This window comes from Mus musculus, chromosome 9 (assembly GCF_000001635.26).
Source record: "Mus musculus strain C57BL/6J chromosome 9, GRCm38.p6 C57BL/6J".
In the NCBI taxonomy this organism is placed as follows: domain Eukaryota; kingdom Metazoa; phylum Chordata; class Mammalia; order Rodentia; family Muridae; genus Mus; species Mus musculus.
The window spans coordinates 92,527,709-92,546,556 of record NC_000075.6 but is presented as its reverse complement, the minus strand read 5'-3'; the positions used below and the strand labels follow the sequence as shown (position 1 = coordinate 92,546,556).

Here is an 18,848-nt window from a genome sequence, read left to right as displayed (position 1 = left end):
CAGACAATATGTCAGCACATGAATGCGACTGCAGCCAATACAGCTCCGAGTTCATAAAGTTTTCACAGGCTATGATATATGACTCGCCTTCTGATCTTTTCCATCTATCCTAAATTGTGGAGTCTGGTTGCTGAAAGGCCATATGAAGCACAAAGCTGGGTCTGACCTTGTGGGTTTGGCCTGTGGTTTGCATTCTGTCCCTGGCTGAGGGGCATATTGGCCTTCAGTCAGTCTTGCACGTAAGCCACCATATGCATAACCTACGAACAGCATGCTTTCCCTGGTAAACAACCATCGCTCTAAGTCACTGAAGCCCAGTTGCTATTTCTTTCCCAAATACCCAAAAGTCCAACAGAACAATACCAAGGGCAGGTAGGGCATGGAGAAAACAGAAAGAGTGCAGAAGGAGAACGGGCTCCTCTTATAGTTCCCAGTGGCCTTGTGGGGGGGGTATGAAACACCCCAAATCTCAACTCTGGTCCTATAGCTGATTGTGCCATACAAGCACCTGATGAGAATAGTGAATGCACTGTCTCGGATCAAGAGAAATCAAGGAGGGTGGGGGGGAACACAAGCTATGGAAAGGAGCTGCTAACAACAGCTCAGAAATACAGACCTGGCTGACAGGGCACGCTTAAATCTTGGTAGCAAGGGTCCCCGAGTGAGAAAGAACACGGAGACAAGTTAGCTGAAGGCCTGGAAGAAGCGCACCTACTAACCTCAATGGCTGCATGCTGCTTTTCCTAATTCTTAAAAGAGACCTTAAGCTTTACAAAATAAACGGTGAATCTTTTTTGTGGTAAATGGGCCAGGTGTGCATTCTGAAGACTGTGAAACTCTGCTTCACAAAGTCTAAGTCATTAAATTATAAGCACAAAGCAAAACAGGTTTGAGCTGCAGAAACTGGCCGTATTATAAAAGAAAGGAAAGCAAACACAGAAGAGAGCAAGTGCGGGCTCTCCCAGGTCTCAGACTGGGGAGAAGAGCAGGAAAGGCAGAGTCCCGAGATGGTGCTTCCCGCCTTCCCTTCCCACAGCCTCTCTGGGGACTCACTGTCTCCCTCTCCGCCCTGTAAATTGCTGGTTTGCATCAGCAGATAGGGGACAAGCCTTCTCTTCCTTCCTCGAACGCAGCATAGCAAATTAAAGAGCTTATAAATGAACATCATTGAAAAATGCTGGTCTTAACAGAAATGTCTGAAACCATCTCTTTCAATTTTGCTCCAGACTTGGGTTTGGCCCAATGGAGTCCATAAAATAGTCAAGATACCTCTAAAAGCACTCACTAGTTTGGATCCAGGACTAGCATCCGGACTGCAAAGACTTGGCAGGAAAGCCCTCTCCCACTTCTCTCATCTAGAAGGCATGGAGTACAGAAAGAAGCATCAACGTTAGAACCTGACTGACGACCTCTGCCTGGGAAAAGCTCCAGGAAAGAAAAGTTTGATAAATGCTGCGAGGACAAATGGGGACAAATGATTTTAACCGAAATCTTTTCGATAGTCTCTCTGAGCCTGGACTACTAGGGCTGCCAAAAGACATCCAGGGCAGCACACAGCAGACCTTTCAGTTGCTGTAACAAGCAGGACTTTCCCAAGTGTTGAACTCACAGCCAAAGCCAGGAAATTTATTCCAGAAGCACACTCACCGTCACAATGGAAAACTGCTAGAAGAAAAATGGCTTTTAAACAACTAAAACCTGCCATCCCAACTACTCAGGAAGCTGAAGTAGGAGGCTCACGTGAGCCCAGAAGTTCCAGAAAACTCTCAAAACTAAATGGAAGGGCAGAGTAGGACCTATAATCCCGCTGATAGCATTGTAATGTCACATTGCCTCTAGGACACCTATTTATCTTGTGCAGTGATTCTCAAGCCTGGATCATCTGCCTCTCAAGAGGCTGGCCTTTTGCTGAAGCCTTCTTTTGTTCCCTCTTTCATAGCTGGGCGCCACTGCCATCTAGTAGGTAGAGGTCAAGGAAAAAGCTAGACTTGCAATTCCTACAAAGGGGGTATGGCTCAAATTATCAAGAGGGCCCATTCCTTTTATGTGGGAGAGTGAGCACACACTGGTGGGGGGGGGGTTGCATGTGAAGGCATGAAGACAGTCTCAGGAGTCATCCCTCGGGTACCAGCCACCACCTCTTTTTGACACAGGATCTCATTAGCCAAGCAAGCTTTGCCAAGCAGGCTACACTAGGTAGCCAGTCAGCTCCAGGGATCTGCCTACAGTCTATTTCATCCTCAATGGGGTTATAAGCACAGGCCACCAGGCCTAGCTATTAAGTAGACCCTGGGGATCCAGAACTCAGGTCCTCACACTTTTGGTACAAGTACTTTACTAACTGAGCCATCTCCCCAGCTCTGAATATTCTTTTTACTGACCAGCTGGAACACATTGACAAATAATGGGGGGGGGGGGGGTTGTCACAGGTGATCTGCACTCTTGAAAGCCCACTCATCTAGACAACTTAGACCTGAAAGATTATTTATGTAGTAATATCCATGTAGTAATTTCCAGTTATACTACTTCAGGGATAAAACTTACCACAGCTGATAATAAATCTGACCAAATAACCAAACAATGCATCTTTTGCATCTATTAGCTTACCACAGAACATGTGAAACCATCTATCTGTGTGTGTAACCAGAATGGCTACTCCTCACTTGGCTCCATTAATGCAGAAACATTTCCAACATTTAGCTCATAACTGAACTCTGGGCCCACCTACCACCACAGAAACCATGTCTCAGATATTAACCATAGGCTTTATATGAAAAACATTCGTATCTCAAATCCCCTGCCTTAGATATTACAATCCCTTAAAATTTAACATCCAATTCCATGAAATGTAAAAGCTTGCACAGGGAAGTTTTTGTTGTTTTTTTTGTTTGTTTGGGTTTTTTGTTTTGTTTTGTTTTGTTTGTTTGTTTGTTTTTAACCTCAAATTTAAAGGTAGCAGCCTGGCATGGATATACTCTGTAAACAAGTGAGAAGTCGCATCGAGGTGGCATAAAATAGACAGAAGCTGAAGCCAAACTCTAAAATTAGCAAATCCTGGCGGTTATTTTTACTTATCAATAAAAGCTTTTGGTGTTTTAACAAAGACCGTTTTCAGAGTAAAGTCTTATATTCTGTCTCTATTCTCATTTATCTGTGTGATTTTTCTAGTACTATGCTGAAAGAAATACCTTTGATATGAGATAAAAGTTACTTCAAAATCAGAATACTCATACAGGTTCAGATTTCCCTGTGACTGCAGCCAACAAAGCGAGCACTGTTCCACAGAACCAGGTGCTTCTGAGTCCTTAAGTTTCACCTATTGCGCCATGAGAAAGACAAAAACCGATGGTTACAGGGTCCAACTGGACTTGTGCCAAGTGTTACCCTCTGAATTGGAATTCCAAGGTAGAAATGTTTGCTCCTCGCCTTAGTTTCCAGAGGAAAAGAATCTAATTAGTTACTATAGAATGCAAAATTAGCGCATCCACCCACTCATCACCAGAGTGCATCGGGTCATTTAAACGCAAGGCTCAGTTCCAGGGAGCTGAGCCCAGGGCCCAGAAGTAGAAAGGACCAAAGAACTCCCCTGCGCGATACAGCAGCGCTGCAAGTCCCGTTGAGACAAATAGGCGGCGGGGCTCTCCTCTGGCTGAACCCAGAAAGTTTTGTTCACACGAACTTGCCTCCAACTACTAGCTTTAGCTCAGCTTCCGAACACCGGCCAGGGCCAGGGCTCAGGGACGCCCCAAAGTGTAACGGAAGGAGGAGTGGGTGGGAGCACACTGGGTCCGATCGTAGCCGGGTCCCGAGCGCTGCGTGTAGACAGAGGCAGGATGGCAAGCTGCTTCCCGGGGCGCAGGAAAGGAGGTCCCTGCCAATCTCAAAGCAGGGAGCCCCGCGGCTAGGTCCCGCAGGGATGGAGCAAGCAAAGAGGAAACATGCCCAGTTCTCTCTAGACCGCCGGTGGAAACCAGCAAGCAGAGCTCACCTGCAGGGATGCGCCCGGGCGTCTCCTCCGCCACGCCCAGGCCGGCCGCCCAGGAGAGCAGGGCGAGCATGGGCATCAGCCGCCCCGGCCTCGCTCCGCGGTCCCCCATCCGCCCCTGAACCCGGGAGCCGAAGGCCTGTGGCGAGGACTTCTCGCGAGACGCTGAGACCCCGAAGAGCGCAGGACCAGACGTGAGCCCGGGGCTGGAGCGGAGGGCGGACTGGGAGGACTGCGTGGGTACCGAAGAGCACGGAGAGGATTGAGCGGACTTCGGCGGAGTCCGAGCGCAAGGAGCGGACGACGGAACCGGAGGCGCCCGCGGCGCGGGCTTAAGAGCAGCCAAGGAGGGCGGGGCCAGGGCCGGGGGCGGGGCGCTGCTCCGGGACCCCGCGTCCCGGGCTATCCCGGCTGCACCCCCACCCTCCGAGTCGCCTACGCCTACGTGCACCGCCTCACGCCGGGGCTCCAGGGAGCTTGCTTGTGGAACGTGCGCCCCTCTGCTCTCCCGGGGTTCCAGAAGCTTCCTCGGCACGCCCTGGCTAGACCTTCTTTCTCTACTGAACCCGGCGCTCCCGGAGGTGAGTGGTGACTGCGAGGGCTTCAGTCTGCTTGGCTGAGTAGGCGCTTGTCACACTCCCAGCTGTTCCTTCTGAACTTCGCCATCACCGTGTCAAGGAAGGCCATGCTTTGATTTTAGTCTGTAAACAGAAACTTTTCATTGTCCGGTGAACATCTCTGCCGCTGCTGGTGCCAGGAGAGCCATAGACTCTTTCCAGTAATGAAGCTTGTAAACCCGACGGAGTCCAAGCCCAGCTTGGGCAACCTGAGGCTGTGCTTTAACAAGATCGCCCTGCCAGGCACATGGAAAATTACTTCCGAAGATGTAGAGGAGCCATTCCTGGTCTCCTGGGAGCTACCTCCACTGCTTTGGGTTTTGATTAGTATGTCTATGCAAAGTCATTTGTCCTCTGGTTTTTACACTTTTAGTCCCAGGATTTAAACTGAGTTGTGCAGGGGTGAAAGTTTTGACAACTTTGTCTCACACACTCCGTGTATGCTTAAAAATGAAGAAAGAATCAAATTGACCGCGTTCAAGAAGCTCGTAGTTAAATCTTCCTGCAATGGGAGGAGAAAGGAAATACTCGTTCTAAGTCTGATTTTTTAAAGTTAAAATTACTCAAAGTTTATGATCACAGGTTTTGTAAAATTGGCATAAATTCAAGAGGAATACTAGCTAGCAGATTGAAAGCAGGTGGGAAAATGTGTAAATATTAGGAGTGTGACATTTAAAGGAAAAAATAATCATGAGACTGAGCCAGTCCTTGCTGTTTTGAAGGTCTTGGTGTGTCTGTCCTCCTCCCTCTTTTTAATAAAGGAAAATTGGGGAAACTTCAGACATGAGTAGAAATAGTCAAAGAAATGGAAACTGTGATTGCAGAAGAATGGAGTAAGGAAGAATGAAGTGAAACTTTTTTTTCTCTGAAGAGGGTCAGCTAAGAAGTGGATTCTTTTACAGTGTGGGTGGCAGGTGCAGCGTCATGAATCCAAGCAGGGGCAAGTAGAATCAGCCCTCAGAAGAAGGGCTGGTCATTTGGCTAAATATGTTTCCAGAAATCCAGACTTGGGCCTGCCAAGTTCCTTGAACTTGATTTCTTGCTTCCCCGAACCTCTGGAGTCTTCAACTTGCCTGGCTAGTGATGGAATTTCCATGTATGCTTAGCTGTAGAGCCTACCAGTAATTATTGGTTACCATGACAGTCTGTTGAGTCTCAAAGGCAGAACTTAAGAGCCTCTATAAAGCAATAGTCTCTGAGACTTTCAAAATAGCCAGACGCTTCAGTAACAACCTGAAACCAAATCCTTCCAGCCCTCTCGGGTTTCCAGCCCTCCTGTAGGCTGGAGTTGTCTACTCCACAAATATCTACTTCCCATGGCAAACACTCAGCTTCTTTAGCTCATCAAATCCAGATCTTACACCTAGTTTCTTTATCTTCATTAATGATCCTCTTACTTACATGGCTCCAGATTTTTGTCAATCTCTGCTCTCACTAGCACCAACCTAGAGGACTGTTATATTTTTCTTCACATTTTCTCTGCCTTCTTCCATTCATTCTTTCCTGCTTAAGTAACATACCTCTTGATGCCCTGGTTCAAGCTTTTTATCACTGGCCAACTTTCCTGTGGCTGCTTCCTGTACCCAAACTGTGGAACTCTGTATTATGGCTTGACCCATCATACTCATGATTTTTGTTTTCATCCCTAAACACAAAGATTCCACAGAACCGGAAACAATCCTAACCCATTTGCCTACAATTCAAATTATTTCACTAAAATATAAGCCACCTCATTCTGTATCCTACACTTGATTGGTTTGGCATACTTTGTCTCTCACCACAAGATGAATGTTTTGTTTTTATTCTCCAAAATCTGTATAGCACTCTCTTCTCCTTTCCTCTACTCTACACCTGATTTGGCTTCTTGCCATGCCTTCTCAAAAGAGTTTCAGAATCAAGCGGTTCCTGCCAAGAAACAAAAGCAAAATTGTCCTCTTCCCCAGTGAATCTGGATGAAAACAGGTAACAAAATCAGGTACAGCTCTTAGAGAAGACACTGGAGGAGAACAAAGCTGGGTCTATAACAACTCACACAATGGCAAGACTGAAGGTTTATACTGAACCATGGCCATCGATCAGTCCTATCAGATGGAGTTCAACATTTAACCTGGAGACTTGCTCATGTCTAAATTGGGGGTGCAGTTTGTCCAGTAATAATATATATATAACCTCTAAAGAAAAAGAAAGTTTGTATAGCAATCATTGTCATCATTTGGGTTCCTCCCAAATGTCAGCCTTGGTTACAGGAAGAGTGTTCAGAAAAAACTGAGTAGGTGAGGTTGAAGAAAGTCCAAAAAAGACAACCAGAAGTCCATTCATTTTGTAATGTAACCCAGTACATAGGGCCTTTAGTCCACAGACCAGATGCATAATTTACCCCTCATAGATAGCATAGTCAAGGTGCAAGATATCTGCACTATCTTTATTCTCAACTCCAACATTCCTTGACGGAAGGGCCATGAAACTCTGCCTGTTTTCCACACATTCCCAGCATGCTGTGCTCAGAGACACAGCAACCTGCTAATGATTGTGTAACTCTGGACTACAGGAAGTTAGGTTGGCATGCTCAGAAATGGTAAGATCAGAGGAGAAAACAGGAATAAGCCTGCATTTGCAAGTTCATGTTATCTTTCTGTATAAAGACTTCTAACAAACAACACACCCCTCCTTCATTGAACCAACCAGCTCAAGTTAAGCTCAACCACCTTAGAGATTCTGTATCTCTTGTCCCACGAAACAGCTGAGCACGTAGGGAGCCTGCCTGACTTCCTCCTTTGATCTAAGTGAACAGAAAAGCCCTGTGAATGTTGTAGACAGAGCAGAAGTTTGCTTTGAGGTGAGTTAAAAAAGAATGAGATTCCAGATGTTGGATGAAGAATCAAGGGGCAGGTGTGGGTGAAAGGCAACACTACAGACCGATTTAAAGACTGGAGCCCAGCAAAAAGGTCATGGTGTTAACCACATTGGTACTACTAAATCAAAGTCAATTTCTCAATAAGTTTTACTGTACAGCCAACAAAATGTGATGGTCTGTATGTGGGTGTAAGAGGAAAAATGTCAAGGAATATTTATTCAGTGACTATTTGTTGGGGGAATTAGAGGTTGTGCTCTGGGGATATGCTTCATGGTGGGTGGACAGGGAGAGGAACACTATAACAAACTAGGAAAAAAATAAATAACCAGATAGCCAAGAAACGAAATGAAAGAAAGCAGGCCCGTCTGGAAAGGGAGGGGCAGAAATCAGTAAAGGAAACCATAAAGTCAGACAGACAACACTGATCCAAAAGAAGACGTTTAGGAAAAGGAGACTGGTCCGAGTGGTTAGCATACACATGTTAGATCTTACTTAACCTCTGAAGGGAGGAGAAGCCACACAGTGGAGAAGAGAGAGAGAGAAAACAGCAGACCCCCCCCCCCCGGACTTCATCTAAACCCTGGGTTTCCTGGTCATGTCAGAGTGCAGCCTTCCCTCTCTTACGGATGGCCACGTTACCACAATGCTGACTCTGCTCTTCAAGGATGAAAGGTTTGGAACATGTTCAGGAGCTCCAGAGCTATTCCAAGCTGTGATCTAAGGAAAGATGATTTCCCCGGGTGACGTACATAGTGTACATAGTGTAGAGCTGAATGTCTTTTCAGCCAGTCAGAAAATGAGCTGCTTAGCATATGAAACAATGAGCAAACAAAGCTACATAATTATAGCAGGGAATGTTGATTCACGTTCTGGTTGCTTAATTTACTCTCATTTGTCTGTGTCCTTAGAGATTAATAACATACAATTTTCTATAAGAAATCTCAGTTCTCATTCCAACACTTTAAGATGAAACGCCATTTTTTTTTTAAACCTTGATTACATGCTTTAGCCATCTTCCCTGGGTAGATATAAGTTGTGAAGTCCATGTACATCGGAAAATGATGTCATACTTAAAACTAACTCAGCCAAGTTAAAATAACAAAAAGAGGCCAGGACCACATAGAAAGCCAAATCGTGCATGGCATTCTGAGAAGATGACTCTAGCAGATGCTTTCCGACGAGTCTGTCTGTGCTGTGAGTCATCCCCCAAGCCCAGCAGGAGACATTTGTGGTGTCTGTGTTTGTCATCCAAGTATGTTTCAATGAAGTCCAGAGCCGCAACATATCTGTTGACACAGATAACACTAAAATGCTACTAATTGTGATCAGCTGTGGGGTAGTGTCACATTTTTCTTGTTCAACAGTAGTTTCTAATGATTTCTTTCTGGTTCTTTTGTTTTGAAATTTTCTCATTTCCTTACTTAAGTACTACCCCAAGGCACAGGAAGCTGAAGTGTCATGAATGTACTGTGCATCTAAGGACTAGAAATTGTAGCTTAGTCTTGATTGGGAAGGAAGTTATGTCATAATCAGAAAGAATCACTAAGAACATTTTTTTTAGACACTGCATGGAGGTTTTAGAAAAGGGGGACTGAAATTTAACAAACATTTTATTTTTGACATTGGAGTGCCTGAGTGCTACTAGAGATGTGCTGGGTCAAAGAATGAGTATCTTTGTAGAAGTGAGTTATCTCTTTATGAGTTTCAGGGATGACACTCAGTCACTTACTGAGCCAGTTCTGTGACCCAGGCCCTAAGTCTCATTTATCCAGTGAAGTACTAGGAATCTTTATTATTAATATTATTACAAATAAGTACTCAAGTCTGTGAAAAAAGTTACAAATAAAATACAAATGTATGAACATACTATGTTAAAAACATAGAAAAACATGTCTGTGTCCTTCAACAGTATCAGGATTTGTTGAACAAAAATTAATTCACAAAGGATGGCAGGTAGGCCCATTTTTCTGACACCCAACTGTACTGTCTAGTTTTATAGTAACTCGACACAGCTATAGTCATTTGTGAAGAAGGACTTTCTCAATTGAGAAAACTATATAAGATTGGCATGTAGACATCTATAATGCATCTATAATGCATTTTTTAAAGTAAGTTAGTGATTGATGTGGGAGAGCGCAGCCCATTGTAGATGATATCATCCTTGGACTAGTGATTCCTGATGTTAAAAGAAAATTGACTGAGCAAGCCACAAAGAGCAAACCAATACGTCCCACTCCTCCATAATCTCTGTTTCGGTTCTGGCCTCTAGTTACTGACTGGACGTCTTTTGAAGATGCACTTGCCTATACAATAGAATAATCCCTTTCCTCCATAAGTTGCTTTTGGCCATTGCATTTTTTTTTATCACAGCAATAGAAATTCTAAGAAACCAGCCAAATTAAATACGTTTCTTCTTGTCATTCTCAACCACTTATATTAGCTCTCAAACTGCACTTTTACATATCATATATATAGAGATAGATAGAGAGATAGAGATAGAGATGTAGATGTAGATGTAGATATAAATATATCCTCTGTCAGGTATAGAATGACTAAAACCGTTAAAGACATTGAAGCAGAATTTAGGGTGTTTCAAAGAAGCTTGAGAGTCAGAAGCTGACAGATGTAAGGACATATCTTCAGGAAGATGTTAGGGAGCCAGGTTGGGAATCTGCTGGAAATGCTGCTGCTCTTCCTGTTGTTGCCATTGAGACAGATGATGAAGTCAGAGCAGAGCTGCAGGAGTGAGGTAGGAGACTGGTGACTGTAGAGGTGAAAGGCAGGACCAGATCCAGATGAAAGAAAGGGTGCACAGCTGGATAACAAGTCCAACTAGATAGACACAGGGTGATGAGTGGAAGGAGTTTAAATAGGCTGTGTCCACAAAGCTGACCCCAAGTCCCTGGGACAGAGAGGACCTCTGTGCCTGTCTACCCTGTGATGAACACACTGGGTGATCACATGATTGGTCTGTGGGACTCTCAACACGGGAGTTTCAGGTGTCCTCCACTTGGGGTCCAAGTGAGGTAGTTTCACCTTTCCCCAGAACTTACTGATTCTCAGTAAGTTCTTGGGCCCAGTTTTCCTAGTATGATTTTGATATTCTCTTTTGTTCTAGTAGTCCCATTTTTCTTTGATATCAGGTAGGGAAGGAGAGAAGAAAGGAGGGAAATGGAGCAATCTGTGCTCTAAAAGGGATTGTTTCTGTTGTTCTCATCGAGACCAGGCTGAACCCTGCTATAAGTCACTCTACACTATGTAAAGTGTGGCTTTTCAGACTGTGTCTTTTCCTGACAGACTATTTTACAAGCAGCTTTTGAGTCCCTTTTGATGAAGGAGAATAACAGTTTATTTCACAGATACATCTGCCTGGCTCCACCCAGCGATCACAGACTCGTCCTTAATGTATGCAAAAGTAGAGAGCTATCTCTTGGTAAGAACAAGAAAATAACAGGAATTAATAAATAGTGTTCAATAATAACTTCAATATATATATATATATATATATATATATATATATATATATATATATATATATATATTTGGTTTTTCGAGACAGGGTTTCTCTGTATAGCCCTGGCTGTCCTGGAGCTCACTCTGTAGACCAGGCTGGCCTCGAACTCAGAAATCCACCTGCCTCTGCCTCCCGAGTGCTGGGATTAAAGGCGTGAGCCACCACGCCCGGTTAATAACTTCAATATTAACAGTCTCAGTTACCCAACAAAAAGGTACATATTAACAGATTGGATTAGAAAAGAGAATCCATCTTTTTGCTGCATCCAAAAATGTACCTTCCAGTGTAGGCTTGACACACCTTAGAGTGAATGGGCAGAAAAACCTTTTCAAGCAAGTATAACAAAGAAACACCAGAATAGCTATTCTAATATTTGACAAAATAACCTCAAGCCAAAACTGGTCAGCAGAGATTAAAGGGAAAGACCACCGAGAGGACATTACAATTCTAAACATTTATGTATCAAACACAGGGATAGCAGCATCATGAACAATATCATATTTAAAAATCATAGATCGACTCCAACACAGTGATAGTGTGTGACTTTAAAACTCTACTTTTACCAATAGATCATTAAGACAAAACCTAAGTAGAAAAACCTGGAAGCTAAATGATATCATAAATCAAATGTATCTCTACAGCTCATAGCCAGACTGGCTCAGCTTGGGATTCTCCCAGACATTCAAAGAACTAATACCAGTACTATGTCAGTTATTCCACATAACAGAAAAGAAAGGAACACTTCCAAACTCTTATGATTCCTGTATTACCTGAAACCAAAATAAGACAAAACTCAGAAATAAGTAAATAAAATAGAAAAAGAAAAAACAAAGAAAACTATGTCCAATACCAATAATGAACATATGAAAAATCCTCAATAAAATACCTACAGATGAATTTAAAACCCCATCAAAAAAGATTGTCTACCATAAGCAAATGGCGTTATCCCAAGAATGTAGGGATGGTCCCATGTACATAAATCAGTTAATGTAACCCAGCACATTAACAGACTCAAAGCCAGAAAACACATGATCACTTCATTAGATGTAGAAAATGCTTTTGACAGAAGCAAGTATCCCTTTATGATAAACGTAGTATGGAATATAAGGATTCACGTATATCATCATAATTAAGGCAATATGCAAGGAACCTACAATCAACGCCATGTTAAATAAACTTAAAAAATGCAAAGCATTTCCATTAAACCAGGATGGAGACAAGGATGCCTGCCTTCATCATTTTTGTTCAAATAGTGTTTGAAGCCTTAGCGAGAGCAATAATACAAGTGGAGAAATAGAAGAAGTGCAAACAGGAAAAGAAGAATCAAAGCATCCTTATTTGCAGATGATAGGATTCTGTGCATAAAAGACTAAACACTCCACCAGGAAGTCCTACATCTGATAAATGCCTTCAGCAAAGGAACAGGTTACAGAATAAACACACAATAATCACTAGCCTACACGTATACAAATGTCAATCATAACAAGAAATCAGAGAAGAAACCTCATTTGAAAAGTGAAGATATCGTGGAAGATTTCTAAAGAAGTAAAACACATATAATAAAAACTTAAACATATTGAAACACTTAAATACCAGAAGATGGAAATTTTTCTCATGCTCATGAATAATTAGAATAAATTTCACAAAAAGGTCATCCTACCAAAAGCAATTTACAGACTCAAGGCAATCCCTATTAAATTTTCAATATAATTCTTCATAGAAATTGAAAAAAATTAAACTTTATTTAAAAACAAATAAAAAAATAAAATAAATAATCTAAACAATAAATGAAAAAGATAGATCTATAACCATTTCTGAATTTAACTTAGACTACAGAATATAAATTAAATTATATGGGTATGATAAGCAGATATATTGATCAACAGAATAGAATTGAGCACCCAGTCTATGCACTATGGCTACCTGAATTTTGGCAAGAAGAATTTAAAAAAGAAATACACACTGAAGATATGATCTTCAACAAATGGTACTCTAGAGTTGGATAGCTACATGCAGAAGAATAAAATTAGATCCTTTTCTCTCACCTTGCACCAAATAACTCCAAATGCATCAAAGATTTTCAGTTAAGACCTGATATCCCGAACCTGATAGGGAAGGAAAATAGGGAATACATTTGCATTTGTAGGCCTGAGAAAGAACTTTCTGCGCAGAATCTTAATGGTACAGACATTAAGACCAACAATCAATAATGGGACTGCGTGAAGCTAAAAGTTCCTAATATATCAAAGGAAACCATCATCCTAGTCAAGAGGGAGCCCACAGAATGTGAGAAATCTCTACCAATTCTATATCTGGCAAAGGATTCGTTTTTAAAATATACACATAATTCAATAAAGAACTATACATAAAGGAAACACACAGCCCAGTTTAAAAATGGGACATGGATCTAAACAAAGATTTCTCAAAAGATGAAATACAAATACCTTAGAAATAATTTTTAAAATACTCAACATCTTCATCCATCAATGTAATGTCAACTAAAACTACTTTGATATATCATCTTATCGCAGTTAGAATGGTCAAAACCTATATCTGTTGTATCTCTAGCTATTCAGAAGCTTTTTAGTTTTAGAAGGCCCACCTGTCAATGGCTGGCCTCAATTCTTGGCAAATCGGACTGTATTCAGAAACTCCTATCAACATCTATGCCTCGAAGTGTAGTCCATGCTTTCTTGAAGCAGGTTCAGTGTTTCAGGTTTCACAGTTAGGACTTCAATTCCATTTGGGTTTTGTTGTTGTTGTTTGGTGTGTGTGTGTGTGTGTGTGTGTGTGTGTGTGTGTGTGTGTGTAGAGTGATCGATATGGCTCTAATTTTACTCATCTACAGGTAGACATCTACTTTTCCTGGCACCATTTGTTGAAGATTTTTGTCTTTTCTCCAGTGTATGGGTTTAACATCATTGTCAAATATTAGATAGCTGTAATTATATGTACTCATGTTTCTATCTCCCATTTTGTTCCATTGATCTACATGTATGCTTTTTATGCCAGTATCATATTATTTTTACTACTATGACTGTAAAATATTTGGACGTCTAGAAAAGAAGTTCCTCTAACGTCCTTTTGCTCAGGATTATTTTGTTGTCTGGGGTCTTTTGTGGGTTTATATGCTAATTTTATTTCTTACCATGTGTCCTTGATGTAGCCCTTTGCCGTGAGACTCAAGAGACTAGAACAAGGTGTACTTTGAATTCAGACCTATGGCTCACCATTCCTAAGCCTTGTTTCTCTGACACTCTGGCCTTTAACTCTTTCTCTGACCTCCATGCTTAGCTAAACCGCATGCCTTTTTCTCTATACCTACTCACCCTGTGCTTTGTGGTTGCTGAGATATTTTTAGCTTTCATTGTTTTTCTCCCAATGTTTAATAATATTGTCCTCATAATTGCTTCTAAGTCTGTTTTTAAATTTTATTACTGAGACTAAGAACTCAAAGGGAACTTCACTTTCCATCCATAGGAAGGCCATGCCCTTCTACAATCTGGTACTGAGAAAACGCTGTGCCAAGCTGATGCTTGGGACCATCTAGTATTGGCTCTGTATGTAACAGCGGTCACTATGTCAAACTTAATTAATGTAGAGTGAGATTTCCCATTACTCCAGAAAACTTACAAAAGCCAGAGCTCCATTTTGTTTGTGGTTTTGTTAGACTACTCCCTCAGGTTCCCCATCGTGCGGTTCTTGAATGTTATCTTTTCTTATCTTTAGTGTTAAGCTATCTCTTCTAAGCTATCTCCCTTCTCAAGGCTTGGCCATGGCCCTGTGGCTAAAACTTTCCTAAAGAATATCTTTTTAAAGGGAAATTGGTCGCAACTTCTCCATGAACCAGAATTGTTTGTTATTATAGTCTCCATTAGGGAATTTTCACAAGCTTAGTCCAGCAACTCATGCTAACCTCTTAAGACCCATCCTGACTATCTTTAACCACATGGCAGGAATTACATGTCAAGAAACTGCAAAGTAGCAGCTCACCCTAACAAAACAGGAATTTCTCTAAAATGGAGACATTGCAACCCAGTGCCTCATACTACACTCTTTACAGTCTAGTCTGCTGCTTATTATAATAGACTCAGTAAACCTGTTTCCCTTCTACTGGGACCATTCACTGGTTGCTAGTCACTCCCCTGATGCTGGGGTAGTCATCCATCATGACATCTGTATTCCATTTACTTTCACAGCTTTTATACTCCTCTCTTGAAAATATCCCTAAAATATTAAAGACAGTAGAGTCCTAATAGTTTTGATTGGCTTCTTGTCTTACCCCTAGAATTTAGAACCAGTCTGACACATAATATTCAGTGTTTCAGGTCAAAAGCCAATTTATTTGGGTTAACTTTAGCTGCCATTATGGTCATTCATTGACCATCACTGTTTGACTTAATATCTGTCCTTAGGTAAATCTATTTGCAGTGTACAAGAAAGCACTAGCTTCCACTGACCCATAGGCTGAGAATGTCTTCAGATAGCATCTAAGGCCTATAGCAGAGATTTCCCCACATTTCTCTAACATGCCTGATGTTTCCACAAATAGATTTTTAGAATACCCTGATTGATAACTAGTGTAACCATGAAAACTTCACGAAACTGCTTCCCTGTTCTAACATGATATGTTGTGTAACATGAACCTGTGTTCACAAGGCCATGGTCATTCATATTTGGCCCCAGAATAATCTTGTCCTGTTTGAGGTAAGAGCTATGGTTTTATATTGAGATATCTCAAGCTAGAGTTACCATTGTATATAGTTCCAAACGATGGAGTTCTACCATGGGCCTCCTGTAGGCCTTTCTGGGTGGCACTAATCATAGTCCTGCTGCTGCTGACTGATTAATTTCATGCCCTGTCATTGCTGTTGGTATTACTAACCCTTATTCTTGTAGAGCTTATTCTGACAGACCTGAACATTACATACATTAACTGTATTGTTTGGTTCAACAAGAGTAGTTAGATGTTCGTAATTCCATTTTGATGCCCTTTGATAAACTTTCTAAGAATGTCACCCTGAAATGAATTACTGCCTAACATGGAAAAAAGAGACCCATCAGTAACGAAAGTAATTGTGGATAATGATACCATGAGATACTATGAAAAGAACAGAAGATGAAATAATGGCAATTATAAAGCTTTGGTCTAAGACAAATGCCCATTATTCTGATGTGTGTCATGTAAGTACTAACAGCATTCCTAGCCTGGACTAGGAGTTCTGGGGCATACACTACAGGGAATGCCTTTGCAATGGAACTGAAAAGGAGTATGTACTTGAAAGGGTGTGTCATTTGAGAAAATGCTGTAGTGTAGCCATTCCCAACCCAGTCTGCACATAGCACCTCAGAAGCCCATGCTGTCTCCTTTTGAATACTTTCCATTACACGGTTCTAAAGCCATACTTTCCATCAGGTATAATTTTCTGTATTACAGGCACAGATGGCAGTGCTCAGAGCCATTTGATACTTTGTGAACCTCGCCATAATGAGCATGCAGCTCTTTTGCTCGCAGCACATAGAGTGCTCAGGAGCTCCTCACAGATGCCTATTTTACAGGGTCCTCTGACTTTATCATCATACCACTCCAGTATCAAAAGGCTGCCGTTTGGAAGCTGCCCTCTAATTTATCTCTCACGTAATCACAGTAGTTTTCTAAGTAACTGTAGTGTTACTTTGTTAAAGAGTGTTGTCATTCTTCGATTTTTCCCTCTATGATCGTTAAAAATCACAATTTAGAGATAATTAACATGAATTTTATCCCAAGGTAAAAACTACTAAGTTCAAAGGATAATCAACATCTACCCAAAACACAGGTATAGTCTATAAAAAGCATGTGATCACTTAAAGCATGTTTTAAAATAAAGTTCAGTTTTTCCATGAAAGCTTTAAACTCATAAAATGGAAAATACTATGAAATTAATTCCTTTAATGGCTCATTTGACTTGTTCAACCTTTCAACACTGAATATCTATTGCCTTACTCAAAACAAATAGCATTTATATTGTTCATGAAGCAAAAACGCCAAAAAATGAATCATGTGTTTCCTTAAATATGCTCTTAAGTTCTTTCACATGAAGTTGTTTTCTGGTTTTCCTTTTATTATTTTTAATTGCTTCTTTTAGTGTCAACATGCTAAGCAGTGGGCTTCCTGGTGGCGTTTTTATACACATGTTCCTCGGGTAGTCCTCTTTTCCCATTTTTCTCTCCTATACTCTCATCTCTTGCAGCCCCTTCCTCACTAGACTACCTTCAGTTCTCATATCACATTTATTCTGTTTATTCACTTATTTTTTTTATTTTCTCTCCTAACCTTCCCTTGAGACTTGTTTTTCTCTTTTGTGATCTCCTTTCCAGTTTTATAACACACATAACTCCACACAAGTGCACATATATAAAGATTATAATACATAATCTGTATATGATACAAAATATTCAGAATTTACCTTTCTGAGTTTGGGACACTTAGCTTAGCACAATGAATGATTCCAAGTGTCTTCCATTTTCTTGATAATTTTATTTTGCTTTCCAGATGAATGAAATTCAATTGTGTATGGGTAGCAATTTCCTGCACCCTTTCTTCTGCTGATAAACATTGAGACTGGTTTCCTTTCTTAATTCTGTGAAAAATGCTGGAGAAAAAAACTCACATCGAAAAATAAAATCGACCTACCACTCTCAGCCTGAATAAAAATCAATTAAGATGTATCAAAGACCCTAAATGCAAAATGTAAAAAACTGTTACCAAAACTGGAGTCACAGCCTGTACTTCCAGGAGTCTGGTTCTGCCACCTGTCTTTGAGGAGCCAATCAAAACAGCCAAATTAATTGTAAAAAGCAGAAGAAAGAGTGTATACTCAATGTGAAGGCCTTGGACAGATGGATAAAAGGCCCAGTGATCCCCTGCCAGTCTATCTTTGAGGATCTGAAATGAGACTAGAGGGCCAGGGTTCTGTGCCTCTCAGCAGTCCCTGTCAAGATATGGTCCCACTCACCACTGACCTGTCTTTATCTGACCTCCCATTTTTCATCAAAGCAGTCTGATAAGTTCTTAGAAATGTGTGAAATCTCTTTCCAAGAGGCAGGCTCACTCTCTGTCTTGTACCGGAAGAGCCCAGACTTAGAACCTTAAAGACCTGGCAGGTGACTGTCGCCTGCTGGCAAGGGACAGCAGGCATCTATTTCTCTACTCTCTCCCTTTCTCTGCCTTTCTCAGCCTCTGCTACCCATGACAATAAATGCCTTAAACCATGGACTTCCTCCTCTTATCCGGACCTGCCATGCTGGAACAATGGAGCAAATCTTCCTCTAACAAGCAGATTCTAATCTCTCCTAGGAGGCCTCTCTGCATTCTCAGGCAAGGTCTCCTACCTGAAATGAGAGCAAGCTAAGCACTCTCATCCCGGGAGCCCCTCAGCTCTTCCGAGGAACCCAGTGACATTTCTGAGGGGACCTCAGACTGCACCTCCCCACCTTGGACGGATCCCGCATCTTCTCACAGCCCCACGCCTAGGCTGACGGATGGAGTGCACGCAGTCAAACCTCCCACATCCAGCCTCTATGAGCAGCCCTAGCTCTGTGGCAGACTGGAACGTGGGACACCATTATAACCCACAACATCTTAGTAAACTTAAAGAGAATAACAATAAATGTCTGAGTGATGCCCGAGAAAACAGGAACATAAAGATAAATGAACTGATGACGATTCAGGGTTTGCAAACTGATTTCAATAAAGAGAGAGAATTATTGAAGAGAGCTCAAGCCACATTAAGATGAAATTGAAAAAAAAAATCCAATAACACATTTAGAAAACTCGGTGGAATGCTTTACAGGCAGAATGGTTCAAGATAAATTATCAAGACTAAAGCATAAGATACG

The 18,848-nt window shown here is 41.6% G+C and overlaps 1 protein-coding gene and 1 long non-coding RNA gene across 4 annotated transcripts in view; one reads left to right on the top strand and one right to left on the bottom strand.

Moving 5' to 3' along the window:
• Positions 1-6,921, bottom strand: part of Plod2 (procollagen lysine, 2-oxoglutarate 5-dioxygenase 2) — a 68,793-nt gene extending 61,872 nt beyond the window's left edge. For 2 of the 3 annotated variants that reach the window (NM_001142916.1, NM_011961.3), the window contains exon 1: positions 3,989-4,334. In NM_001142916.1, coding sequence (NP_001136388.1) covers positions 3,989-4,097 — 109 coding nt within the window. In that variant the 5' untranslated portion in view covers positions 4,098-4,334. Of the gene's footprint in view, positions 1-3,988 lie in introns of all 3 variants that reach the window. The other variant, XM_030244393.1, reaches the window with a different exon arrangement.
• Positions 3,688-7,756, top strand: B430319G15Rik (RIKEN cDNA B430319G15 gene). The gene has a single exon (NR_029474.1). It is a non-coding gene; the product is annotated as an RIKEN cDNA B430319G15 gene (long non-coding RNA).
• Positions 7,757-18,848: the final 11,092 nt, after the last annotated feature.